General features: G+C 52.8%; 1 protein-coding gene across 3 annotated transcripts in view; it reads left to right on the top strand.

The window, feature by feature from the left end:
* The window catches only part of KLHL29 (kelch like family member 29), a 325792-nt gene that overhangs the window by 250187 nt on the left and 48917 nt on the right, over positions 1–26688 (top strand). For all 3 annotated transcript variants that reach the window (XM_033176397.1, XM_033176399.1, XM_033176398.1), the window contains 2 exons: positions 6725–6866; positions 9909–10421. In XM_033176397.1, coding sequence (XP_033032288.1) covers positions 6725–6866; positions 9909–10421 — 655 coding nt within the window. The remainder of the gene's footprint in view (positions 1–6724; positions 6867–9908; positions 10422–26688) is intronic.

Consider the following 26688-nt stretch of genomic DNA (forward strand, 5'->3'; position numbering starts at 1 on the left):
TCTGAACATGTTTGCCAAAAGCTGGATGCCATCATTCCCCACAGGTGGACCTGGCACCATGAAGACCTCAAGTGCCCTGCAGAGGGAGGGAAGCTGAAAGAAAGTGAAATATCCACTCTTTGCAGGGAATGGCCTGCCCAGTGATGCCCCCTCCTGGAGCTCATATCAGGTGTGATATGATTCCCCCCAGGGCAAGCCAGGGCCTGGTGGTCAGAGGTGCCTGCAACAAATGCACTTCTGCTAGGAGCACTGTGCGAATTTGCTCTTGCTGTTCTCAGAAGAGCCCTGGGAATAACCCTGCAGAGTGAGAAGAAAAAGGAAATGACAGCATTCACCCCCAGTGCTGGGCTGAGGACACCAGAGCCTCCCCCCACCATGTGCTCCCAAATCCCTATTCCTCTGCCACCAGCCTCTGCAGAGCGTGGATTCTGAGCAGTGCTGGCCTCCTCACATTACCCAGCTTTCCAGACTGCAGTCTCACCTAAGTGGGTTTGAGTTACAGGTCACATGCCATGCCCTAGCTGTAAGGGAAGCTGGTAGAGCAAGTTTTCTGATGTAGGGAGTTCCAAAAGCATGTGGCAATCAGAACCATGCCAGAGTTGCAGGGAGGGCCAGCGCATGTGAGCATCCCTTGCCAGAAGGAGCCATCAGAACCCAGAGCCAGGTGGGTGGGATGGGCACACCAAAGCTTGTCTTCCCCAAATGAGCTGGGTGTTGTGGGGAGTCTAGAGATGGAAACAAGGCTCCAGATGAAGCTCAGGGTACAGGGAACTCCAGGCTACCCCCTGGCATTGTCCTCCCTGGGGCTCCTCAAGTTTTCATCCAAGACCACTTCACACCCACCACCCAGCTGGGCTGTGTTAGGGAAATGCTGCACTAACTTTAGTTTTGGCATTTATGTAATTAGAGTCCCACTATATTTATACTGCCCCCAATCCTCTACAGAACACAAAGAGATGCATGTAACACTGTGCATTTATATGTCAAGAATAAGGCACAAATGACTTTGCTCTTTACTATTTTGCAATATATACAAAATAGTAAGATACACAGTAGCCTGTGTATCCCTTTTTTTTTTTTTTTTTTACCTGTTTCTTTTTTAGTGGCTGTAAGTGACACATTTTATAATATCTCCCAAATTTGTGCACAGGAATTCAGAGAGCTTGGCTGAACAGTTCTGCTGAGCCCGTGATGTTGACTAGTAACCCTTGGTGATGTTCAGCTGATTTGCTGATGGTCTGGAGGGTCTAAGATACCAAGGCAGAAGCTTCAAGCCTCTTAAAAAGATAGACCCAGGACTGTTATAGGGTCGCATCTGATATACTATGTCAAAAGAGTCACAGGACTGTGTGTGTGTGTGTGTTAATTTGGCTAAGTGGAAGCTCCATGCTATGCTGAAGGCTCCACTGTAGCAGTTCCAGGAGCCCCGTGGCCTGCATGTGTGCAGTGTTCATCCCTCTCCCCATGTCCCCTGGTCTGGTCTCCCCTTTGCATTTTGTCATGATTTTACTGTACCTTTTCTTAAGGATAGCACCAGTCTCTCTGTTAACAGGGGTGGGAGTGAGACAACATCATGGGTCTGTTCCTTGGGGTCTCTGTCCAAGCCTGTGTCACCCCCACGGCTCCCTGGTGCAGGTGTCCCATTATACTGGTTGTAAATTCCTCCAGGGCAGGACCTTGCCCAGTACAGATCCCTGGTACCTGGTGGTGCCTCTGGCCCAGAGAGGGTGCTCAGTGATGCTCAGCAGAAGGCCACCCTGCCAGCCCTGTCTGCACCACATGGTACAGGGCATCATGGCCTGCAGGTTCCAGTCTGGGAGACAGTTTCCTTGGCAGGAGAGAGCTGTGGGTGCTGGCATCATCATCCCTCCAGAAAAGGCCCATGTGTACCCCAGGAGTGGACTCTGAAGCCTGTCTCTGCCAGATGTATCTAGGCTGAAAATGCACTGGTTGCTGTGGGGTCCTTTGGTGGTGACTTGGGCCCCCATCCGCCTGCCAGATTGAATCCTGCCTGGCTTTTGTGGCCCAGCCCCAGCCCATCTCCTCTGGAAGCTTCTTCTCGAGGCTTCATTGATTCACCCTCTTCTGACATCCTTGGGCAAATAGTGGAGGGTGCTGTGTTCTGTTTTCTCCAGGAGACTCCCCCAGGTCCCCCCAGCTCCACAGAGGCAGTAGTCACCCCTCAGTGTCCATGCCTTGATCGCATCAAGGCATCCGGAGGGGCTGATGGGTTCTGCTGGTCAGTGGATTGGGCCATCCAGGGCTCCAGCAGCATCCAGGGCAACGGTGTTAAAGGCCCCAGCACACACGGCCCCCATGATGTGGAAACCTCAGCCCCCCAGTGAGGGAACCGTGCTGTTTCACTGCTCTGCTCTGTGACTTGTGTCATTCACTCTCCCTGGAATCCACCCCGTGCATTCATTCATTCATCGAGCCAACAGTGATGCATGCTTCTTCCACTGACCAACGCTATAGCTCAGAGACCCTGCCCTCTTGGAGTTATGGAGCTTTGCCTGCAAAGATGGGGCAGAAACAAGGCCGTGGGGGTAGTGCGCTAGGTACTGTGGTCACTGGGTGCACAGAGAGTAGAGGTGAGAACAAGCGAGGCCTGGGAGGACCCCAGGGGAGTCCCTGCCATCTCTCAAACCTCAAACCTCCCTGGCCACGCGGGACACTGCTAGTCTATGCGGTACCTTTGTGCAAAGTAGGAAAAGGGGTTTCCTAGATTTTCCTAAAGACGGACAAGTTAGCAAAAGCATCTCGGGGCTGTGTGTCACAGACTCCTGGGTCCACAGCCTGGTGAGCAAAGGGTACTCCATGGGCATCCACTGCTCCTGCCTCCCCGGGTGAGTGTCAGCCCCTTGCCCTCTACTAGGCATCTTTCATTGCACACCACCTACGGCCCTACACACCTTTCCCTAAATGAAGCAGGTCCCTCAGAGCAGCTCTGTGGACCCTGCATGGCTGGTTCCCCCCAAGCTGGTGGAGTGAACCCACGTGTCCTCTGAGACTGCTGCAATGTGGAGGCCCCCAGCCCCCATGGTCAGCAGGTGCCTCCCGCTCTGCACTGCCTCGCAGAGAGCTTCAGCCATACAGGCCCTGGGTCTTTAGTGTTCTTCAGTTGCTGAAAGAAGCAGGGTGCTGTCAGCTGCCATAAAACTGTGACCTTTGAAAATTTACAAGAGCTCAGGGTTTAAAAAGCTTCTGCGTTAATGATGCATCCCATTAGCATCTCATTAAAGGAAAGCCAAGAGAAGCCTGCTCAGGCCCGATGATGGGCAGATAGGGCCACTCTGTGGGGCCAGGCACGGAGAGGCTCTCCTGGTCTGCCTCTCTCTGCCAAGTGCCATCATGTCACTGGAGCAGAAGACATGGCCAGGAACACTGGGGAACGACCAAAGGTCTGGGTGGCTTCACTGGTGTCCCAGATGATGGCAGTGGGAGGGCACGAGGGGAGGCTTGCTCAACTCTGCCTTCCTCCCTGCTGCCCAGGCTAAGTTCTCCTGGTTGGTTTTCATGGCATTCTTGTGTCGTCAGCGCCCCCCGACCAGGAGGCATGGAAATCAGGGTGGCCTGGGCTTGCGGGGATTCTGAACCATGGGAGGAAAGAGTTAGCAGGAGCTGGGCTCAGAGCCGGACCCACAGACCTGAACATGGTCCCCTAGAAGCTTCCGGAACCCAGGGACCATGTGGCTTTACTGAGGGCCTGGAACTCATTGCAAGAGGGGGCTCTGGTCGGGCCGCGCTGACGCACATCACCAGCGGCTCTGCATGTCACCCACCCGGGGACCTGGGCTCCTCGGCAATGGGCATACCCTGTGTCCAGGTTTTTCCTGGAGGAAGTGGAGGAAGGAATATCATTGTATTATTTTAATAAAATAAACAAAATTCCTGAACTACAGGTTGCTTGTAGCTTCAGAGGTTGTGAGTGCTTAGTAGAAAATGGGTAGCCTTGTGTATCCTTCCTAAAGAAGAAAAAAAAAAAGACTTTTGGTTCTCACCACAGAGCTGCTTTCTTATACATAAGAAATTGCTTGTAGTATTCATGAACGACACAGCCAAATAGCAGGCCGGTTGTAGCCCACTTCGCCTGCTCACAGCCCATCTGGGCCCGCCTCTGCACACCCGGGACACCCCGGCATCTTTGCCTCAAGCTGTTCATGTATTGAGTCCTCCCACTGTGCCGCAGCAGCCACTTGAGGGCAGGGCTGAGTCTCGGTCATCCGCATCCCCAGTGCCTAGAGCAGTGCCCGACATAGACCTAAGGCAGAAGAAACAAACTAAATGAGTGAGCGGCAGGAGTGCTCTGAAGCCAAGGGGCTGAGCAATCTGCGTTGGAAAAGTGAGATTTTTTCAAGTTCAGAAACTCCAACAATTTTAGGGTGACCATTGGAACTCCTGAAGTTTTAGTGCTCAGAACATGGGGACCCAAACTTGAGGAGTCCCCAACCTCCTCTCCTGGAGGCAGGGGCTATTCCAGGGCAAGTTTCCAGAAGCTTCCCTTCCCTGTCAAGTTGCCAGGCCGGAGTGTGATTCAAGAGGGGAGAAGAGTGGCTGTCGGAGGATGCTGAAAACCTCAACAGCCTCTTGCCTGGGACACCTCCAGGATCCCGCACGGCGGAGAAGGGCTGCAGCACCTCCTCCAGGCAGGAGGGGCTTCTGTGCTGTCCATGAAGGGAGTGCCGGTCATGAGGCTGGGATCTTAGCATTCACACTTTGCTCCCAGGGACGGCATGGGACATGGCATAGGCTCCTTCTCCCTCGGATGCCTCTGATTCCAAGGAAAGCAATCTCCCTACCTCTGAGCCACCAGGACCTTGAGAGCCTGGAAATACAACGAAGGCTGCAGAGTGGATAGATCCTTCAGACAGGGCACACGTTAAAAGCTGTCTATTTGGAGAATGCTGGACAAACCATGCTATTGTTTCCTAAGACTATTAGTGAGTGCGGCGAAGTCCCCAGCCCCCTCTCCTCCCAGCTTCTGTCTGTCCCACAGATAGAAATGGGGCAGGCCCTCTGATAAGGAAGCTCGTCCCTTGAATTGTTCTTTTCTCAGGAGATTCACCATTTTCCTTTGTTTCTTGCTCCGTTCACAGAAGCAAAGCATCTGAAATGCAGGCCAGAGATAAAGTGCAGCCTGATGCAATTAGCGGAGCGCAGCCCACAGGTCCTAATGGGATACGGCTCCTGCTCCTCCAGCAGGCCCCTATGGGAGGCGCTGTGTGTTGTCTGCACTATGCATCAAAGCCCCAAGTGTTGCCCAGCCTCCCTATCCACACCCCCTCTCTGTGCCTGGCACAGAACCCAGGAGAGCCACTCTGGTCAGGGGGGCTCAGCAGCAGGCCCTGTCTCCCACCAGCTGGATTCCTGGGTCAACCTTCATCAGAAGTCACCGTAAGGACCATGGTCCTCACCTGAGAGGCCTGCAGATGCCCCTGGAGGCTCCTGTGTTCTGTGGCTGTTCCTGGTGGGCATCCGTATCCACCCCTCATCCCACACCTGGTTGGGCTCTGGCTGTGCTCTGGGGAACTGTGCTCACTCTTCCCAGGGCCACCTGTCCTGACACCCACACCCCCGCATATCCCAGGTGTCTTATTCCAACCTCTCCAGCATGTTTCCAGGAGTATTTTCGTTTGTTTGTTTTTTGCCTATATATATAATGGCCATAGTAAAAAAAAAAAAAAAAAAAAAAAAAATACGGAGAAGTATAGACAATAAAATAAGTTACCCATAACGCCCTCAGCCAAGAATAACATCCCTGTTAACATTTTGGTCATTTCCCTCCTACATATATTATCTGACACAGGGGTGTTTACATAGGGAGGCCATTTGTGTGTCATTCTGGGGCCTGTTTTTCTCATTAAACATTATAGTGTAAGCATTTTGTCATCAAGAATTCTTTACACATGATTTTTGATAGCTATATAATATTCCATTATAAGGCTGTGGCTCAGGGAGACAAATGCTGTCCTGGTGGGTTTTTTTGTTTGTTGTTTTTTTTGTTTGTTTGTTTGTTTTTCACTCTGAGGTTTATTTTTTCATTCATCTGCAAATCTGAACTAGAGAGTGGACTCACAGAGCAGAAAGCCTGCCTCCTTCCTGCACAGAGGAGCTGAGGGTCCCACCGTCCACCTAGGAGCAGCATCTGAGCTGTCCCCGCCATGGGCCTCAGCAACCACCTTCCCCACACCTCCTCCATAGGACGATTGGGCCTCAGAGGCTGGTGTGGGGGCAGGATGGGAAATGTATAAAGTCCCTCACCTGCTGCCTGCTGGTGGCCCCTTGGAAAGCTGTCCTCTCCCATGTCCAAGAGCCAGCCAGTGGTGACACAGAGGCTGGGCTGGGCACACAGTGCTCAGCACATGCCCTGATAAGTTGGTAGCATCTGTGTGGCTGTGGTTTGTGGATGGTCCGAGGGCCGGAGATCCCATCTCGTAGCTCAGAACGCTCTTCCCATTGTGATAGGGCTGGTAGAGTGAGTGGCCACGGAGGGTGTCCAGGGAGGCACTGGCCTGGGTGTTCCTAGAGGCAGGAGCTTAGCAGAGGTCCCAGCTGCTACTACTATGGCAGAACCGTAGTAGGCTCTGTCTCTGACCCTGTGCTCAGTGGGCGAAGCTTAGGCAACGGGAGTCTTGTTTTGGAGGCTAGGTCCCTCCTAGGGAGTCTTGTTCTGGAGACTGGTCTCTGGCCAGGCCATGCTCACCTCCTCATCTGCTTCCCACAGGCTCCTGGCATCTCCAAGGCAGACAGTCAGTCCCAGGGACTGGCGACCAGCATCCGGTGGGGGCAGACGCCTATCAATCAGTCCACACCCTGGGACACTGATGAGCCACCCTCCAAACAGATGAGGGAGAGTGACAATCCAGGTACGTCCCTTGTCGGCAGATAGAAACGACTGAGCCCAGGGCTTGGTGGGAAGCTGGAGGCTTCCTGGGGACCCCAACTCCTGCATAGCAGGTCTTGACCCCAGGGCCTTCAGAAGCCCCCTCGTCAGGTTCAGGGGGAAAGGCACTGTGTGTAATTCCCTGTGAAGGAGTTGTCTCTCTATTTCTTTCTCTGCTACTCAAGGACTCCGGAGAGCAAAGGGAGTGAGAATGACATTATCGGGGTGACTTTGAATTGGCTCCGGATTCTTTTGAATCGTCATTCCCAAACCTGGGTACTCTGATTCATAGCAAATTTCTTGAGACATGCCTTCCAGTAAGGTTTTTCCTTGCTAATGGTTGTATGACAACTGGGGTGTTCTACCCTCGGGAACTGGGAATTAACTCATCAGCTCGTGCAACATCCCAGCCCTTCTTTGGACAGCTCCAGCCATAATGAATGCCCTCTCTTTTATCTCCCGTTGGCCCCAGAGCCCCCCCCTTAGGATACACAGAACACCTGTTTGCCCCTCCACACAACAGCCCCACAGGTGTCAGGAGACCCCTTTCATGCCCCTCTCAAAGTCTTAGGATAAACACCCCAGGCCATTCGGCCATGCCCCGCAGCCCATAGATTCCAGGCCCTTTGCCTTCTAGGGCTTTGCTCTGCCCCCTGCATCCCTCTTGAAGTGCAGCGTCCAGAACTCAACGCAAATAGCCCGTGAGTGGTCTGCCCGGCACGTGCTTCCTTCAGCACCTCTGGTCTCATCACTGCTCAGCTAGTAGCCACATCACATGCTGCCTCAACAGCACCCCAAGATGCCCCAGCAGCTGCAGTTACCCCTGTTCATGTCCTCACAGTTGGGCTTAGGTAGCTGGGTTTGGGGACCCAATAGCAAGCCCTCATCAGTGTCCCCTGTTTGCTGTTAGGATCTCTTAGACACCAGCTTCTGTTGCTGACCCTACCCCTCCCAGTTATGTTCCCTGTAGACCTGGTCCTGTCTTCCACGTCAGGACCAAGTCACGGATTAAAATGCTGGGAGCTTGCCACATATAACTAGAGACTTCTCTTTAGGTCTCTTGTACCCTTGGACCATTCACCACATCATAAGTAAATCACCTCCATGGCACTGTGTCTCTGTGTCTCTGCCACAGAGTCCCCTGGGGCCCCGCCCATTGTGCTCTGAAGTTGTGATGCATTTTTCCAGGCTCCCTGGCTAATCCTGGAAAGAGCAGAGCTTGGGATGACATGCCTTGTGCCTAAGACACCCAGGCTGGCTCATAATGACACCACCTCCCCTCTTCAGGCTTGGGGACAGTTCCCATTAGCAGCCTGTTCTAGAATCTTGCCATGACTTCACTGAAGTTTCTTGGCTTCCAGTTCTCCCTGACCTCTCTCATTGTCAAAATCATAAATATGTGTTGCACATGTATTGCACATCCTATTCTGTGCATCATCGCAATGCTTACGGAACTGGCTCGGGAAAAGCTTGGGCCTACGGTCCCTCGGCTGGGAAGGGGCGACCCAGGCCTCGTACCGTGGTCTATGTGACTCTGAGCCTCGCTCCTCACCACCAGCTGGCTCTCCCTTGGACAGTGGTCTGGTAGTGACCCGCCATCTTAGCTCCTGCCCCACATCAGCGCCATTTTCTTTCTGAGAGGGAGCTCCCAGCTCCACATTCTATCTCGTGGGGCTTGCGGTGCCGAGTGGCCCTCTGCCCCCTGCTCCCTCTGTCTCCCCATCCTCAGTCTACACTGCCACCCCAGAGCAGCTGTGAAAGCCAAGGTAGCACTTGGGCCATGGAGACCTGGACCCAGGCTCATTCAGTCAGAGGCAGCCCAGACTGGCCTTCCCTGTCATGGTGTCTCCCAGTTTCCCTCACAAGCCCCCTTAGGTCACCCCACCTGGCACAGCTGACCTCGCCTCTGTGTCAGCTCTCAAGAGGTGTATCTGGACCCCACCTTGTTCAGCCAAAGTTTTCTTAAGGACTAAAGTGGGGTTCTCTTGTTTCCCCCAGGGCTGGCCGTGCCTACGTTGCCTAGCACAAGGTCCGCCCTCCCCAGCAAGGCCTGGCCAGCCTTTCCACACGTCCCCCACCCGGGTCCCTCCCTTCCTGCGAGGACCATGCCCGGCCCCGGGCTCCAGTGCCCTCACCTGAGGGCCCAGCAAACACCCCGGTCTCCACCATCCCCTTCCCCTGCCTCCCTCAGAGGCGAGCTTGCAGAAAGGGAGGAGAAACCCCAGCATTTATGGAGCATTCACCACCTGCCAGACACTCTGCTAGTTTTGTTTTGTTTCCGAATACATCTTCCTCATTCAGTTCTTCCCAGTAGTCCCCCGAGGTAGGTATTGCTAATTGCATTTAACAGATGAGAAGAATGAGGCTCAGAGGAAATAAGAACTTGCTGAGGTCAGGCGCGGTGGCTCATACCTGTAGTCCCAGCACTTTGGGAAGCTGAGGTGGTCAGATCACCTGAGCTCAGGAGTTTGAGACCAGCCCGGCCAACATGGAGAAACCCCGTCTCTACTAAAAATACAAAAATTAACCAGGCATGGTGGTGCACACCTGTAATCCCAGCTACTCAGGAGGCTGAGGCAGGAGAATTGCTTGAACCTGGAAGGCGGAGGTTGCAGTGAGCTGAGATCACACCACTGCACTCCAGCCTGGGCAACAGAGCAAGACTCTGTCTCAAAAAATAAAATAAAAAAGAACTTGCTCCTGAGGTTCTTAACTACTAAGTGGCAGAGCTGAGAGTGGAACCCAAGTCTCAAAGGGCTCTGCTTCCTTCTCTCTGCTCTACTGCCTCTCACCTCTCCCAGGCAGACCTTGCTTCCTCCTCTGAGCCCCAATGGCTGTTTGTTCGTAGACCCCCAGCACACTTATCCTGGGCTGCCACAATCACAGATTCCTAATCGGTCAGTTCCTATTCGCAGGTGTCTCATTCACCTCTGTGACCCAGCACCCAGTGCAGGGCCTGGGGTGGTCAGTGTTTGTTGAGTGAATATGTAACCGGCAGATGACGTTTCTTCCATCTCCCTTGCAGGCACAGGGCCATGGGTGACCACGGTGGCCGCCGGGAACCAGCCCACCCTGATCGCACACTCCTATGGAGTGGCCCAGCCTCCCACCTTCAGCCCGGCTGTGAACGTCCAGGCCCCGGTCATTGGGGTGACCCCCTCACTGCCTCCCCACGTGGGGCCCCAACTCCCGCTGATGCCAGGCCACTACTCGCTCCCTCAGCCGCCCTCTCAGCCACTGAGCAGCGTGGTGGTGAACATGCCTGCCCAGGCCCTGTATGCCAGCCCTCAGCCCCTGGCCGTGTCCACACTGCCCGGTGTGGGGCAGGTGGCCCGCCCAGGACCCACCGCTGTGGGCAACGGCCACATGGCAGGGCCCCTGCTGCCTCCACCGCCGCCAGCCCAGCCGTCCGCCACTCTCCCCAGTGGTGCCCCTGCCACCAATGGGCCCCCCACAACTGACTCGGCCCACGGGCTGCAGATGCTGCGGACCATTGGCGTGGGGAAGTATGAGTTCACCGACCCAGGGCACCCCAGAGGTAAGTCCTGCTGCCACGTGCCTGCCCACAGGCCTGCGTCTGCACCTCCCTGCGCGGTCACTGCAACACCACCGGGACAGGAGTGTGCTTCATGCCAGCTCCTTCACTGGCCTCCCCAACCCAGAGGCTGCAGTGGAGCCTCTGCCTGCCCAAGACAACTGGCCTGAGATGGGGGCAGGAGGGGGGAAGTGTGGAGGGCGGGACAAGGAAGGTGGGGAAATGCGCCTGGGTAAGAAGAGGGAGCCTGGGAAGAGGAAGGAAGGGAGAGCCTGCAAAGCCCAGAGCCCGTCCGCCTCCAGCCCAAGCCCTGGCCATTCTCACCTCCAACCCCCAAGGTCAGGCCAAGATGCAAAAGGGTGAGAGTCATCCACTCTTAGGGCACCACAGAACAGTCCCTTTTGGGGCCTTCTCCACGTTCCACCCACGAGGACATTCAGAGCATGAACTGTGTCCTTCCCAGGGAAAGCACCCTCGGTCACACCATCAGATGAGAGCAGTGCCCAAGGCAATTTAGTTAGGCCCAGGAGACATTTCCAGACCATCTTGAGGCACTTGAATGTTTCGTTTCAAGGATCCAGGGGTGACTTTGTGAGACCTTGGGAAAGAGCACCTCCAGCCTCAGCCTTCAGTTAACCCTCTTCCCCCAGCCTCAGAGGAGTTTCACTCCAGGGAACTCGAAGGTAAAGCCTTCAGAACAGAGCCTCTGGAAGGATGCATGCTGGACATGGTCCTAGCTGGAGTTCCCAGTCTCAGGATTAGGGTTCTTGATGTCTGTATGAGGGATCAGTCCAGACTGGAAGGCAGAAGGGGACAGGAGGACCAGGGCACACATATGAGCCTTGCTGGGTTCCTCTGCTATAGGTTTGCCTTGCCCTTAGCGCCCCAGACAAGCCAAGTCCCTGCTCCTGCTGGATGCAGTGGGGAAGGCTGCTGGGCCACTGCCAGGTATAGGCAGCTCCCTGGCAGGAGTGGGCAGGAGAGTCCATGGCAAGCAGTGTGCCCCAGTGGGGTATCTACATCTCCTTTGAAAGAGGAGACTAGACAGTCCTAGAAAGTATGCATCTCTGGGCACAGCTTCCCAGCTTCCCACATAAAACCCCTTGAGATAGCATTTTGGGGGGCTCTGCCTCTCAGCAGAGCAAGGAACCCCACTGGCCACTCTCCTGTCTTCTCTCCCAAGTCTCTTCCTTTGTCATTTTAAGCAATGTTCAGGCCTTGTCAAGCATCCCAACGGTAAAGCTCATGTCTGGATCGCGGTCGGGTTTAATTCCCAATCTGACTGAGCCCTGACTGCCTTTGTTTTGGAAATCAGCACTAGTTTTAAATGACAAAATTATAGAAAATTACCTCTAAATTCTGGTAAACTCTTGCTTTAAGATCTTTTTTAAAAAAATGACTAAATTGATTTTTTGTTTGAATTGTTTTGGTTAAGCTGTCTCCCTTAAAAAAAAAAAAAAGAAAGAAAGAAAGAAAAGAAAGAAACTTACTCCCAGTTCAAGTTCATGAGTCACCAACTCTGACAACTGGGCAGTGGGAATCCTGCTTCCAAGGCTATGCCAAAGCCCAAGGCACCAGGCGGCATATTCTCTCCCCACATCACCCCTCTGGGGTCTTCTAGGGCTAATGCAAGATCTTGCTGGCTTGCCACGTTCCAGGCATGCATCTAGGAAAAGGAGCTGTTTTGTGCAAAAAGGTAACTAGCTGAGATAGGACTGGAGTCCCTGGTTTGGGGCTCAGCACCAAGCTGGGATCCACCCCACCAAAGCTGCTGGGTACAGGCAGCTAAACATTGTCAGCCCTGAACCCATGAGATCAGAAAGACACAGGTGGCAGGGACAGGACCTTGTAGGACTTCTGTGCCTACGGGGTCATGACCATTGCAGAGCTGTTCCTGTAACCTCTGTGCGGGGGCCTGAGGGTGTGAACCATCCTCTGTGGTCCTGAGCCAATGGACGGGAGGGGACAAGAAATAGGGGCCCTGCTAATATTCCCTCTACCAGGCCCCTCTGGGCAGACTGAGGGCCAGGTGAGGGCCAGGGAGGGGGTGGACCTAGAAAGTGTCTGCAGCCCTGCCTTCTGGTGAGCCAGCCAGACCCACCAGTCAGTGACAACAACTGACCCGTCCATCACCCTGATTTCCAGAGGTTGCCAGCACACTGGCTCTTTCCTTGAAATTCCATGTAACTCGCTTCTGTATTTACGGCCTCATCAGTTGATTTATCCCCTTGTATTTGTGGGGAAGAAAGAGTGATGCATGCGCCTTCAAATGCCTCCAAACTCAAGCCTGGGTGGGTTTTTTTTTTCTTTTTTTTTAATGTATAAGTAAATCTCTTTTCATTTCTAATCTTAAAAGCCTTTAGTGCTGAAGCTATAATTTGTCTGTCAGACCTAATGTCAAACAACTGCATATTTTTTAAAATAAGAAACCCGAATTTTGAAACTAAATCTTTGAAACTTGCCGTGTGAGAGTCATGTTCCTAACAGGACCACGTGGGCTTGGATTTGGGTCACTTTTAATTTTGCCCCTTAGGATTTTATATCTCTGAAGCCCAATTGATTTCACACTCCTAAATGACAGACAGCTGGCTCCAGGCGGGAACAGGAGGCTCTGCGTGATGGCGTCAACACAAGTCAGAACTCCACTTTGGAAAAGAAAAGAACTTTCCTTTTCTCCTGTTCTCTGTTTGAAACCTTGCCCAGCATTATAATAAGATCCACCATGCAACGCCTTGAGATCTAGCTCATTAAAGTCCCCGATTTTCCCTGCTATTGTTTGACGTGACAACCTGGTCTCTCCCAGGGTTGAGTAATTACGGGGAGATTCCCCTCCATGAAGAACGGGTCTTGCCAGCCAGAGGGATGGGCCACTGGTATTTTTAGACTTCATTACTGCCCTGATTTAACATTTCACATCTTGTTTCTTGTAATTATCTTCCGATCGACTGAGCAAAAATTTCAGTTGGGGCCCTGTTAGTCTGCTTTTCCAAAAAGGGCATTGGGACTTTAATTTAAAACTTAACCAGTTGAAAAATAAAGGTGGTGTGGAAATGCTTTTCGATTTGCAATAGGTCAAGCGATTGTCTCTCATCTGTGACTAGAGAAGCCAGCTTGTGTGCCGTTCACTTTAATGAGTGTTATTTAAATGCATTGAGCATATATAGATTTTCTTGAGAAACGTACGAGACAAATCTTTCTAAGAACAATTTGGGGGTGAGAGCAAGCTGTAGGATTTTTTTTAGATGATATATTGAAAGCTAATTAAAAATAGATTTCATGTGTGCAAAGTGATAAGGGAAGAAAAAAGAATTCGTTCCATTTGAATCCTGTTATGAAGTACCTAAGACATTTGTCTCGTCGTTGGATTGGAACCGCTGAGCTAACACGTGGGGAGAGGTGTGGCCAAGCTCAGGGCTGGGTGAGACCTGCAGTCAGTGTTACTACGCCTGGGACCCCGTGAACCCAGCTGTGCGTGCCTGATGACATAGCACAGGCTATGAATGTAGCTATTTCTACCCCTGCCTTCTTTGGCAAACGGTTTTTGGTGGCTCAGAGGATGCATGGGGACCTTTTAAAGTACCAGGCTCCAGGCCTAGTGGTGAGCTGCAGAAAGGCTATTGTGTCTTCACCTGCCTGGCTTGGAGTGAAAAGCCAGGCTGCACCTGCTCCCACCTGCTTCTAGACCAGAAAGCAAAGCCCGTGTCAACCTGAGCAGGGAAAGGTATCTCTTCTTCATATTTTGCAGGCCTAGGGTGAGGGGTCATGAGGATCCATCTACAGGCCTGGCCTCCCTTCTGGGAAGCCGTACTGGAAGAGAGGGATGGTTCAGCCCCTTCCTTTGGTTCTCCAGCTCCTCCCTTCCCATTTTGGCACTGGACCTCCACCCCATGGCACGGTGTTCATCCTCGCTGCCACATGCGCTCCTGTCTTCACGGGTAACAGTGATGAGATCTTATGAAAATACTTTGAGGCACAGGGAATAGCTGTGTGACTGAGACAAGCCTCCTCACTTCTCTGATCCTTTCTTTCCTCGTCTTTAAAATGGGGGTGACAGTACCATCCTCCTAGGGCCTCGGGGTGGATTGAGTGAGATCGTGGACATGAGCGTACATAGCACTGTGCCTGCTTACCACCAAAAGCAGCTCTGACTGTTGCCTCTGGCCCAGGGTCTAGAGAGTTCAGCAGAGAAGGAGGCTAGGGAAGGGGCCGAAGGCCAGGCCCTCCCCAGCGCAGAGGAGATGGAAGAAGCCCATGCTTGTTCACAGGGCTGGCAATCCCTGGTCAAGCCATTTAACTTAGAGAGGGGGACCCCTTCCCTAAAAGGGAGGTTGGATGCATCCCTTTTCTGGCAGGAGGACTCAGGATGGGTCTCCCCAGGCGTGAGGCCTGGCACTGATCTCAGGCACTGATCTCCTTGCCCTACACTCTGACATGTCCAGGGCACATTGTTCTTCCGCAGCCTCCATAAATATTCTGGAAGCTGGGAATGCATGAAAAAGCTGTTCACCCACACTCAGGCCAGAGGCACAGAATGTTATCCAGACGGAAATTGTCTTCCCACAGACCTATTCTTCCTGTGTCTCTGCCTCAGAAATGCCAACATGAATTCATCCAGGGTTCAAACTCAAGGCCTGCGTCGTCTGTGGCCAGCCCTTTGTCCACCTCTAGCACTAAGTCTGAAAACTCAATTAATTCAGGTTTCTACATATCTCTCCTCTGCTCTTCTGTTCCCCCACCACCCCACCATCAGGCCGTCACCTCTGGCCTGCACGCTGGCCTCCCAGCCCACAGTACATTCCTTCCAGTCCGGCTCTATGGTGCAGCCAGAGTGATTTTTCAAAATACAAGTCTGGCCCTGCCACACGCTGTCCAACAACCCAGCTGCTGTGGGGACGATGACCAGTGCTGACTCGGTGCTTGCCCCGACTTCATCCTTTGCTATTCTGCTCGCAGGCTGCCCCGCAACACCCTAGGCCTTGGCTCTCCAGTCTAGCCGTGCGCGGTGCCTCAGTCAAGTGTCTGTGAGACTGTTCGACTGTGAGCCCCTGAGGTCGGGGGCAGCAAGGACGCTATCTCATCCCCACTCCCCACTCAGCATCCGAGCCGGTGCCCGCACTCAGAGATGCCCCAGAAGCACCTGATGAATGTGAGCACAAAGCACTGGGCTGAGAATTACCCACCAGGGTTCTGTGCCTTCCCCCTTCCCTTCACATGAAAGCAGGTCAGTGCTCAGGGCCCCAGGCATACGGGGATGGAAAGTGCCCATAGGATAGCTTGTTCTGTAACCCGTCACCCACCTACACCTGACCCACGCCTCTGGGAACAGAAGTCCGTCTATTTCAGACTTCCTTCCATACCCAAGCACCTCCACTACATCCTGCCCCAAACCATACAGGCTCTGGAACTCTGCCTCAGTTTCCTCATCTGTAAAAGGGGGAAAAGAATAGAACCCACTTCTTACAGTTGTGAGGATTGAGTTATTTTACATACTCCTAGGCTTAGTATATTGCCTAGCATGCAGGAATCACTATAAAACTGTTCATTGTGATTATTTTACTGGTACCAGGGCCATCTTTCAGTGTCCATGGCCTTTTAGGGGCCCAGGTTAATGAGTCCCAGGAGATATCATGATATTTGAAGCACCTAGCTCCCAGGGCATCCACTGCAAACAGAAGAGAATCCCCTTCTCCCATTGTAATGTTTGACAGTCCTCCACTGGCCAGAACAACCAGAAGGAAGCAGCCTGTTGCTAGGAGCTTCTCCCTAATTCCGGGAGCTATCTGTCTTGGGAGAGCTCCTCCTACCTCCACCCAGGGGCTCTTAGTATCCTGTGGCATTCAGCTTGATAATCAGGGTTCCAGGGACACCACCGGGCCCGGGTCCTCCATGGCCACATCAATAGATGGGACCAAAAGAAATCTCTGGCTCCTCCAGACCAAACAGCCAAAGCTGCAGTCAGAGAGAGTTGATTAGGAGGGTGTGGCTGGCAGCATGGATGGTGGTTGAGAGCCCAGATTCTGCAGCAGACTGCTTGGGTAGAATTCAAACTCCACTTCCCACTAACCCTATGAACTTCTGCTAGAAAACGGGTGTTTCTAAGCCTCAGTTTGCACATCTGTAACTTGGAGGTAATAGTGCCATCCTCATAGACGTGCTTTGAGGATTTAATAATATATGTAAAGTCGTACCCCAGTGCCTGGCACACAGTAGGCTCAAATAATATTAGCCATTGTTATGACCACTACTGTAAATCCTAAAGACTTCTGGAGAAGAAATCAGGTCTGGAGCACCCTAAGCTCAGGACCACCACTGCTTTTAAAGCAAGATTGTCCAAAATAATCTCCCAAGTCTGACTAAATGGCTCACAACATGGATCTGAAACCAAACCGCCATCCCACCCTTGCCCTGACTTTCCAGCCCCAACCCCTGACACACACACCCTCCTGCAGGCAGTGTGTGTCTCAGAGCCTGTGGAATTCAAAACTCCATCTGCACAAGGCTCTTCGTCCTCACCTGAGCTGTACCTGCCCCAGCCCTGCTCAGGAAGCCTCCCCTTCCTCGCGGGGCTCTGTCCTCACGGGGCTTGTTCATCAGTAATTGGAGGGTTGTGCAGGGCTTAACGGTTTTGTTAACAGATCATTTGACTATGAGTGAACGGAAAGATGCCGCAAAGGCCGCTGGACCACCCAGGAACAGTGTCATCCTGGGAGCAGGAGGTGACCCCTGGCTGCCCCAGCCTGCTCAGCAGGGCACAGGCAGAGCGAGGCACCCGGGGCCCTCTCTCTACGGGGCTGCGGGAGCATATGGCCTTTCAGCCCCAAATCTCTACTGAGTATCTTCAAGGTCAGAAGCCCTGCTCTGGCCCCAGTTGTCTGACAGGGCCAGAGTCACGCTGCTCATGGGGCTGAGAGGGCTCTTCCGATGGGAGCCAAGGGCGGGAACATTCCCTTCCTGGGGGCTTCAGGTGATGGTGCTGACCCGTAGCAGGAAGCCACCTGCCCTGATCCTAGGCACTGTCTTCCCTCAGGAGCAGCAGGCCCCAGCAGACACCGGCAGGGTAACCTGTGAGGTTCCAGGTCAGTGACACGCAGAGGCCACTCAGGGGCTTGAGTCATGTCCCCTCCCTCCCTGCTGCACCACCAAGTTTTTACTGAGCCATCATGTTGTGGTCTTAGGCACCTCCTGTGCACAGAGCCCACGCGTGGCTTCTCTCCTGAGCCAGGCAAAAGAAACAGGCAGGGTGCCAGCTGCATGCCCCATGCAGTCTGGGCTCCTGTGCACATGAGGCGTGTGGCCATGCCAGGCCCTGGGAGAGAGGTGCAAGTCTGCCCTGGGGGAGCTGGGGAGACCAGGAGGTGCCAGCAATAAGGGCTCGGGGCTGGAGAAAAGAGGGGTCAGGTGAGACAGAGCCTGCGGAAAGTTAAGGGGACAGTGAGTGGTTCTACAAATGCCAGATCTTAGGAAAGAATGCTTGAGGGAAGTGCCAGAGACACAGAATTATGATTTTCCAATAGATCCATCTATCATAGAGGCACACACACACGTGTGCACACAGTTTGCAGGGCCTGTCCTGATTTGAGACAGGGTCAGCTAGTGAGTTAAGCACAAAGGCCCAAGCCATCCCTTTCTCTGAATGCTTGGCACGCCAAGCCCAGGGAGCCTGCTCGGGCTACGTGGCTGACTTCTTAGCCTCATCAGTCAGTGTTTGCTGGGGAAACAACCCAAGATCTTGCACAAGAGTCCATCATCTCCGAGGCCATCCTGGTCTTGCAAGGTGAAGACCTCCTTGATCCTCAGGAGCTTTGAGCTGTGTGGAAAACACTGGCGGCCATTAACCCCCGACAGGGAAATCAGGTGCACATCCATGGGCAGGAAGTTCTCTGTGCACCCCGCTCTCTCCTGTCATGACAGGGGTTTAATGGCGAGTTTCCCATTGCCTAACCACTATTTAAATATCTGGCATCTGCTGTCTGTGCCAGGAAAAGCATGCCATGCTAGACTGAGCCCTAGAGTTTTCTAGAGGTTGGGAGGAGTTTTGCGAGAAGGAGAGCCGGGCCGCGGCGTGGGATGTGTGCTGCTTGTCCCCGTGTGATGGGGAGGGAAGGACATCATGGCACCCCAAATAGGAAACCAAAGTGGAGAAAACATGGCACAAAACTGGTTCAATGAGAAATGATCTGGTTGAAATTACATTCCATTCAGGAGAACACTCACTATTCTAGAAATATAAGGGGTAAAAATAATACAAGCAGAGTATTTTAGGAGCACAAAACATTGTGTAAATTGCTTGAAGAAAAAATGGCCGAAAGGTCACCATCCATTGAAATCGTTGTCATTGCCTGTTTTCTTCGTGTAACTCTCTTCTTTGAAAAAGAATATATGTTTATATTTTTAAACCATTTGTATTATGTCTGTGTTCAAGGGAAGCCCAAGTGTTTTCAGTACGCCACAAGGCAAATGCTCCTTCCTTTTACAGTGTCCTGGCAGCCTCTTGGATGACTAAGCACAGCACTGTGAACAGTCTGGTTCTGCCCACAGGCCTCTCACTACCTTGCCTTCCCCTCCTCCAAATGACCTCTCAGTGTCATTGCTTAATGCCCTAGACCCAGGGCTACACATGATGCCAGTGTGTATTCGTTTTCACCAACATCAGCAAAACCAACACCATGGCTACATCTTAGTCTGCTAAGGTGTGTCTTCCCTGGTCATGCTCCAGCCTGTCAAGTGCCTTTTAAAGGGACACGAGGTGACAGGCTAGGTGGCCTAGGGAGAGGGACTATCACCTCCTTGGTCTTAAGCATCATACTGCAGATATTCTAACTTTTCATTTTGTGCTGCCATCACAAAATGCCACAAATTGGGTGGCTTAAACAACAGAAATGTATTTTCTCACAGTTCTGCAGGCTGGAAGTCCAACATGAAGGCGCGGGCAGGGTTGGCTTCTGGTGAGGCCTCGATTCTTGGCTTGCAAACAGCCGCCTTCTTGCTGTATCCTCACATGGCCTTTCCTCTGTGCATGAGCACTCCTGGTGTCTCTTCCTGGTCTTAGAAGGACACCAGTATGACTGGGTAGGGACCCACCCTATGACCTCATTTAACCTTAATTTCCTCTTTAAAGGCTCTTTCTCCAGATACAGTCACACTGGGGATTAGGGCTTTGACATAGGAATTTGGGGTGGGAGGGTACACGTTTCAGTCCATAACAGTCTACGAGTCTGCCTAGCTGGTGGATGGAAAGGGTAGCCCCTCACAAGGCACAGTTCCCATGTAGTTACAATGTCTGACTTCGACCTGTGGGTGTTTTCAGTGGTTTGCTTGAACCTTTTCATAAGTGCGCTTTTGCCATTTTTATCCTGGTTTAGCTACAGGCTGCTCCCTCTGCTTTGTTAACTAAGCATTGAATGTATTTCCCATGATTAGAATCATCCATACTTAGGGTTAATTGTTTTTCCACAGAACTTTCATGCTGGGAGGGAATCTACCGTCACCACTGGGAACTAAGCAGGAGCCACCAATTGCTAGACAGTCTGTCCTGTTAAATGGTTAAGAGCTGTCTCTTCCTGTCACTCCATGGCCCTGCCCTCTGGAGCCATCCAGAGCAAAGCTGGTCCCTGTTCTACATGACAGCCCTTCAGCTTTGGGAGGATGGCAGAATTTCCTTCTCTCCAGACCAAAAATCTCCAGTGGCCTCAGCTGCCCATCCTGCAAAGGACCCATTTACCATGTGCATGTCCTCCCTGGTCATGCTCCAGCCTGTCCAGTGCCTCTTAAAGGGATACCAGGCGACAGTTGAGGTGGCCCAGGGAGAGGGACTGTCACCTCCTTGGTCTTGAGCATCACACTGCAGATATGCTAACTTTTCTCTAATAATTGTGGCTTATTTGGCTAAAACACACATTTATACACACAGAGATATACAAATATACACTTAAACTTCCAAATGAAGTGAAAAGAGAAAAAATTCTCTCCAGAGTCCTGCTGTCCACTCTGCTGGTTTCTTCGGTGTCCCCACCTCCTCCTTTTTATCGGGATCGAGACACCCCCAGCCCCACCTTCATTCCAGCAGCTTTTTGCCCCTAACTTGGGAGCAAGCGAACTTTCCCTCTGAATTTTTTAATTATTTTGAATTATTTCCTTTTGTAGTTTAGGAGGTAGGTGTGTCTCGGCCCACCTACCCTACTCCCATGCCCTAGCTGTGCATGCTGAAGCAACTCACCACCTTCCTCTCTGCTGATGGGAGTTTACTCCTGAGCAGCAACACATCTGCTTCAAACCCTTCTACCTCCCTCCTTCACCACCACAGTGCATGTCAGAGTAGGATGCTACCTACGATCATCCAGGAAAACCTCACTTTACAGGTGGGGAAACTGAGGCTCGGAGGTATCACCTAGCTATCACATTTCCCCAGAATCTGTCACTGGAAAGCTCCCTGTGAAACCACTCCTACGCCATGGTGCCCCGTGGAATTGCTTCATTTGCTGCTAGGAGTTGTCCATCTGAGACCCCTTCTCTCCTCCCACAGACCGAGACCTCCACAGGGACAAGCCCCGCATCTGCATGGGCCGCACTGGGCCAGCTCTTGAGCCTCTCCAAGCTGGCCCATGTGGTGCACGCTGCCAGCCACTGGGATCAGAGCAGTGCATCCCATTGGGAGCCCTCTGTACTCACTGGCAGCTCCACAAGGAATGAATGGGAGGAAGAGCAGGGACAAGACACGCACGACTCACAGGAGCCAGGTCACACATGACGCCCCATGGGCAAGGTCAGCCAGGGCCGCAGAGGATGATTGGATGAGGGAGGAGACATCGTCCCAAAAGGAGAGGAAAAGGTGACAAGGGCAAACTCTCACTCGAGAATATGGGAGCCCCAAACCCATCACTTCCCATGGTCAGGGGCTTCTCTGGAATTCCTGCTTGGCAAACTCTCCTGGGCGGATTCCCACCCTCCAGGTCTCTACAAATATCAGATGAGTATTTTTTGTGGCAACAGTGGTTTCCAAAAACGGCCCTTATATCCTGGTTAAATTGCCCAGCTTCGGCCGGGTGCGGTGGTTTGCAACCTGTAATCCCAGCACTTTGGGAGGCTGAGGTGGGTGGATTGCTTGAGGTCAGGAGTTCAAGACCAGCCTGGCCAACATGGCAAAACCCCATCTCTACTAAAAATACAAAAATTAGCCGGGTATGGTGACGGGTTCCTGTAATCCTAGCTACCTGGGAGGCTGAGACACGAGGATCGCTTGAACCCAGGAGGCAGAGGTTGCAGTGAGCCAAGATTGCACCACTGCACTCTGGCCTGGGTGACAGAGTGAGACTCTATCTCAAAAAATAAATTTTAAAAAAACTAAATCACCCAGCTCCTTCCTGGGAGCCCGAACACCTAGTCAGCCATGTTTCTCCAGTGGAGGCCAGAGCACCTTCAAGAGTCAGGCCCTGGCCCAGTTAGCATCCCCGGCTTGCCTCGCTTTCTTTTCAAACCCCAAATAGAACCTGTTGCTGCAGACCTCACACACCCCTCAGTTTAGGAATTGCCATGGTGATTCTGAAGGCTTCTGATCCATCTGCTCATGTGAACAGACAGGTTTCAGAAATTCTGATTGATCCAAAAATAATTTCTATGTTTTCAGTCTTTCTTTTATATGGAGATATTCATTACCTTCAAGATTCCTAGTTGATGGCACTGATCCCAGAAAGCAGAGATGTGGACACATGGCCTCCCCCTGGGTCTTTGTAGTAGTGATGCCGCCTGAGGATTTGAAGTGATGCCGCCTGAGGAACCCTGCTGTTGGTCTCAGGCTGGGGTCGGGAGTGCCATTCCAGGGAAGCTGGTGGGCAGAGGTGGAAGGGAACAGAGGTGGGGGTGGAAGTTTTGTAGGTGCCTACCACTTTATATTAATTGTATATTCACCCCGTATTTATGTATTCCTTGCTTCTGCCCTGTGAGGCAGAGTCATGGATGCAAAACCAAGGCCTGGCTTAAGACCCTGCCCAGGTATAGCTGGTAACGTGGGTCAGTCTGAAGACTGTCTGCCTCCAGTGCCCATACCCTATCCACCTCACCACACCTTGAGGCTTACTGTTGTAGCCTGTGTGGTCACCAGGCATGTCTGGGCTAAGGACGGGCAAGTCCCACAAGTGGCTGTTTCACGTCTCCTACAGTCTTGTGGCTGATGTTTCTCTGTATAAGCTGGCGATTCTTGGGCTCTTTCCTCATCTCCAAAACTGTTGTTGGGATGGTTGGATGGATGGATGGGTGGGTAGGTAGATGGAATTCCCAAAGTAGCACAGAGGGTATTGGGCCATTTGAGGAAGCTGCAGACAGAGCACTGGCCACCGCCAAAGCCACTGGAGCTTGGGAGTTCGGCGGCCCTGGGGAGTCCTTGCTGTTGCTCCGTCTCCCACGCCTTAATCAGAGCATCGCCAGTGCAAGAAAGTTAATGGAGCCAGGCATCCTGTGAAGGAGCCAATTCCATGCAAAGATGATACATCTTTGAAGTTGATGAGGCCTATTAATTGAGCTTACGCCCTTTAAAATGAATTAAATTCTTGAAATCTACCAGACAGCAGTACATCCATTTAGTGTTCCTGTCACCGATGAATGAGGAGCCACCAGCACAGAGCTCTAGGAACTGGCTTCCTGCCGACATCTAGCATGGCCTACGGCTCCTTGGGAGCTCCACAGATGTCTTGCCTGGCCAGCCATTCTTGTTCTTAGCAAGGTCCCCAGATCGGCATAAATAGCTCCAGGAAGAAAGTGATACCAATGGTCCATGGGCCTCTGGAAGAGCATCCACCCAGCCCTCAGCCTTTAGCCCCTACCTCAGGATCAGCTAGCAGAGCTGCACAAGAGTACAGCTAGACTGCCAGCACTTCAGAAGTGGCCACTGCACAGGCAGAACTGGTGTGGGGCGGTCCCCGGACTCCAGTAGGGTAAGCAGACATGGTTTCCAGGAAGTGTGTAGACCTGGAACTGCCTGAGCAGAGACGTGAGATCTGACTGCAGCCTGAACAGGAATCGTCTTGCAACAGCCCCTAGACCCCCAAAGATGCACCAAAGCTCTGCCCAGTCTCAGACTCCTCCCGGTTACCACCGCTCACAGTTGCTTAAGAGCACAAAGTGGCACTTGTTGTGCCCACAGAACATCTGCTGAAGACAAAACTTGTGTTTATAGCTCTTCACTTCAAAAGACTGGCCGTGTTATAAAAAGAAAGGGACCATCTGTCCTTCTTCTGGACCCCAGCGCCTCTTGGAAGAGATTTCTGTGCAAGAAGGCAGTGAGAAGTCAGCATCGACTTCAGGGAACTATTTTGGGGCCGGAAAAGAAATAGTGCCTACCCGCCAAGGGGACCGTCACCGGCAGATGAAAGCCGGCTTTGAGGAGGCCACGCGATGGGAGATGCTGGCCCGGAGGAGGTGGGCTGTGCTCCAGTGATGCTGCCCAGATGTTCCAGCAGAGCAGAGGCCCTGGAGCAGAGGACCAACTGGTAGGACCGAAGGATGTGAGGGAAGGCGAAGGGGAAGGGCTGTGAGGCACTGCAGCTCCCCGGAGCAGGCATGAGAAATGTCAGCAGCAGCTTGTGGCCACGCAGAGTCAGATATCATGTTTGCATCATCCATGTGCGTTCCTCCACCCGACTTCTGGGGCCATTCTTATCTGCAAAGCCCCTTAGGACAGTTCTGCCTCTTTGGAACACTTTAGGCTGAGGGATCGCCTTCCCATGGCTGACAGTTGAGTTCTTCCAGACTGCACAGGTGTCCGGTCTGTCTGCGATGCCTGCTTAAGACTCATCTGCCTTAAGCTCCTGGGCACCAATATAGAAAAGTCATGTGAGTCCAGGAGAAGCTGGGTGGAGGTGAGGTGGAGCCAGGATTAGCACGGGGTGGGGCTTGCAGAGGGGAGGAATTTCCCAGGCTTTCTGGCCGGCATCTCCCAGGCTGAGCATCTTCCACACTGAAACTCCCTAAGAAGGGGTTGGCCCTCCCCACCTGCATGGTGTTTCATCAGTTTGGAACAGTCCTGTTTCCTTCCCCTCTGCTCGTCCCCAACAGGAAAAAAAATTAAAAACTGGTTTCTACCATCCTCCATGAACATTCCAGAAATCTTTGGTCTGTGGACCTCTAGTCTTAGGGCTTGCTTTGTTTCAGATGAAAACTTGCTTCTGTCCTAGGGTGGAAATGGGGGTTTGGGGAGTAGAGGCCAGAAGTGGGGTCCTCTGAGGACACCCCTTACTCCCTTTTCCTGCTTGTCTCTGACAAGGCACCCCTGCCAGCTCTTCCTGGGCTGAACAAATCTGAGAGCTTCCTGAGGAAGGTTTGCAAGTTTTCAGCAGCATCCTTAAATGTACTGAATTCCCCCAACCCAGGCACATGCATTTAGATTCTCAGGACGAAGGCAGTTTGCGGTGTAGCATATTCAGGGCTCTCAGAATCCTAAAAGGGCACAGTCCTTTTATTCTTGCCTCTTTTCACTTCTTTACTGTTCTTATTGATTTCTCCTGGCACATAAGAAAACACAGTAGGCAAAGCCCACTACTTCTATTGAAATAAAGTATTCTGCAGTCAGACCACACACCATAAAGAAATAATTGCAGTCTGTATATATTGCTAATGGACATCTCTCAGCAATTCCCTGTCTCATAAGCTTTAAACACAGACATTAGTATAAATGTGCAGAAATCCCCATTCGGGCAAATTACTCTGCATTTCTGAACGGAAGGAAGATTAACCATGTGCTTATAGCTTTGAAGGAGCCCAGCAGAGCAGGAAGAATTCACTGGCCCTCTCTGGGAGGGAGGTTGGGACTCCCTGAGAGAGTCCTGGCTGGCATCTCCTCACCCCCTGGGCCCGGTGCTCCCCCAGAGCATTGAGAGCTATGCCTCGGGAGTGGGGGACCGGCCTCGCCTGAGAAGGCTGGTTGGTCACCGGGGTGTCCTTGCTGAGCCTTCCAGGCTTCTGAGGCTCTGACAGGAGCAGGAGCAAGAAGGCTGAAGGCAGATGCTTTGGCCTGGCCTCTCAGCTGCCTAACAGAAGCCCTTAGGGGTGGTGGCCTCTGAGGAGCCAATGGGCCTTGAGGAGCCATGGGGCGGTTTGTGGAGCCAGCTGGCTGTGCATCTCGGCCCCTCAAGCTCCACGGCACCCAGAATAGCCTGTGAGCTCCCTTTCTGTGTCCCCTGTCCACACTTGGCCCTCCTCCCTCCTCCCCCTCCTGCCCACTCATCCGCCTCTTCCCATCCTTCCTCTACCCTCCTCCCCATCGTCCTCCCCAACCCTACTCACTCCCTTCAAGGGTTCCACCCTCCCCCACCAAGGCCAGCTCCAGGATGGGGGTCTGCATCTTCCAGAGCTCCCAGCCTGTGCTACCAGAGCCAAAGCCCTGCCTGAGCGTTAGAGGCTTGTGAGAAAAACCCCCTGAGCCCTGGACACCAGGGTAGGGAAGATGCCCCGTCAGCACAGGCTACTGAGTCTGGGGGTGACAGAGTGACAAAGTCTGGCCTCGCCGATTGCTGATTAGAGGGGGCGGTAGATTAGAGGGCAAGCAGCCTCATTCTGGCTCCCCACAAGGCTCACAGAAGCGCCTCCCAGGTGCTCAGCAGAGGCCCCACGTCCCCTTGACACTGGCCGTGGCTCCTCTGCGCAGAGGCACGAGGTTCCGTTCTCCTGGGCTGAAGCAGCCTGGAGGGGCATGGGAGGTGGCCGTCCATGAGGGGCCATCCCGTTTTCCGTCATGGGAGGTGAATGATGAGCCATTCAGGGGCCGCCGCTGCTGAGAGGCCTTCAGGTTGTTGAGTTTGTGTCCGCCTGCCTCTCCCACAGCGGAACTGAGTGCAGAGGCAGAGGAACTCACACTGACATGCTGACACAGAGGAAAGGGGACTTCAGCCTCTGGGAACTGAAGCCACAACCTCATGGCCTGGCCCCGCTCAAATTGCTGGGCCGGTCAGAGGGCCTGGGAGCCAGGTCTCCTCAGGAGAGACCTGTGAGGCCCAGGGTGTCGGTGACATCCCAGTTTTCTGGTCAGAATTCAGAGGCCCCAGCCTCAGCGTGGAAGAGTAAGCCTCTCCTCAGCTCACCCCAGCGCAGCACAGCCTTCACTCATCCTCCCCACCAGCCAGCATCTTGATGGTCTATTTTCATGTCTGTCTCCCCCACTCAACTGAGTGACTTTAGAACACCCCCGCCGCTGACCGATTTAGCAACTGTGTATGAAATGTAAAAAGGTACCCTTTTCTAGGACCCTTGCCTGCCACCTACCAGAAAATTGTCATGATAACGA

This window comes from Trachypithecus francoisi, unplaced genomic scaffold (genome assembly GCF_009764315.1).
Source record: "Trachypithecus francoisi isolate TF-2019V2 unplaced genomic scaffold, Tfra_2.0 Lachesis_group17, whole genome shotgun sequence".
In the NCBI taxonomy this organism is placed as follows: Eukaryota; Metazoa; Chordata; class Mammalia; order Primates; family Cercopithecidae; genus Trachypithecus; species Trachypithecus francoisi.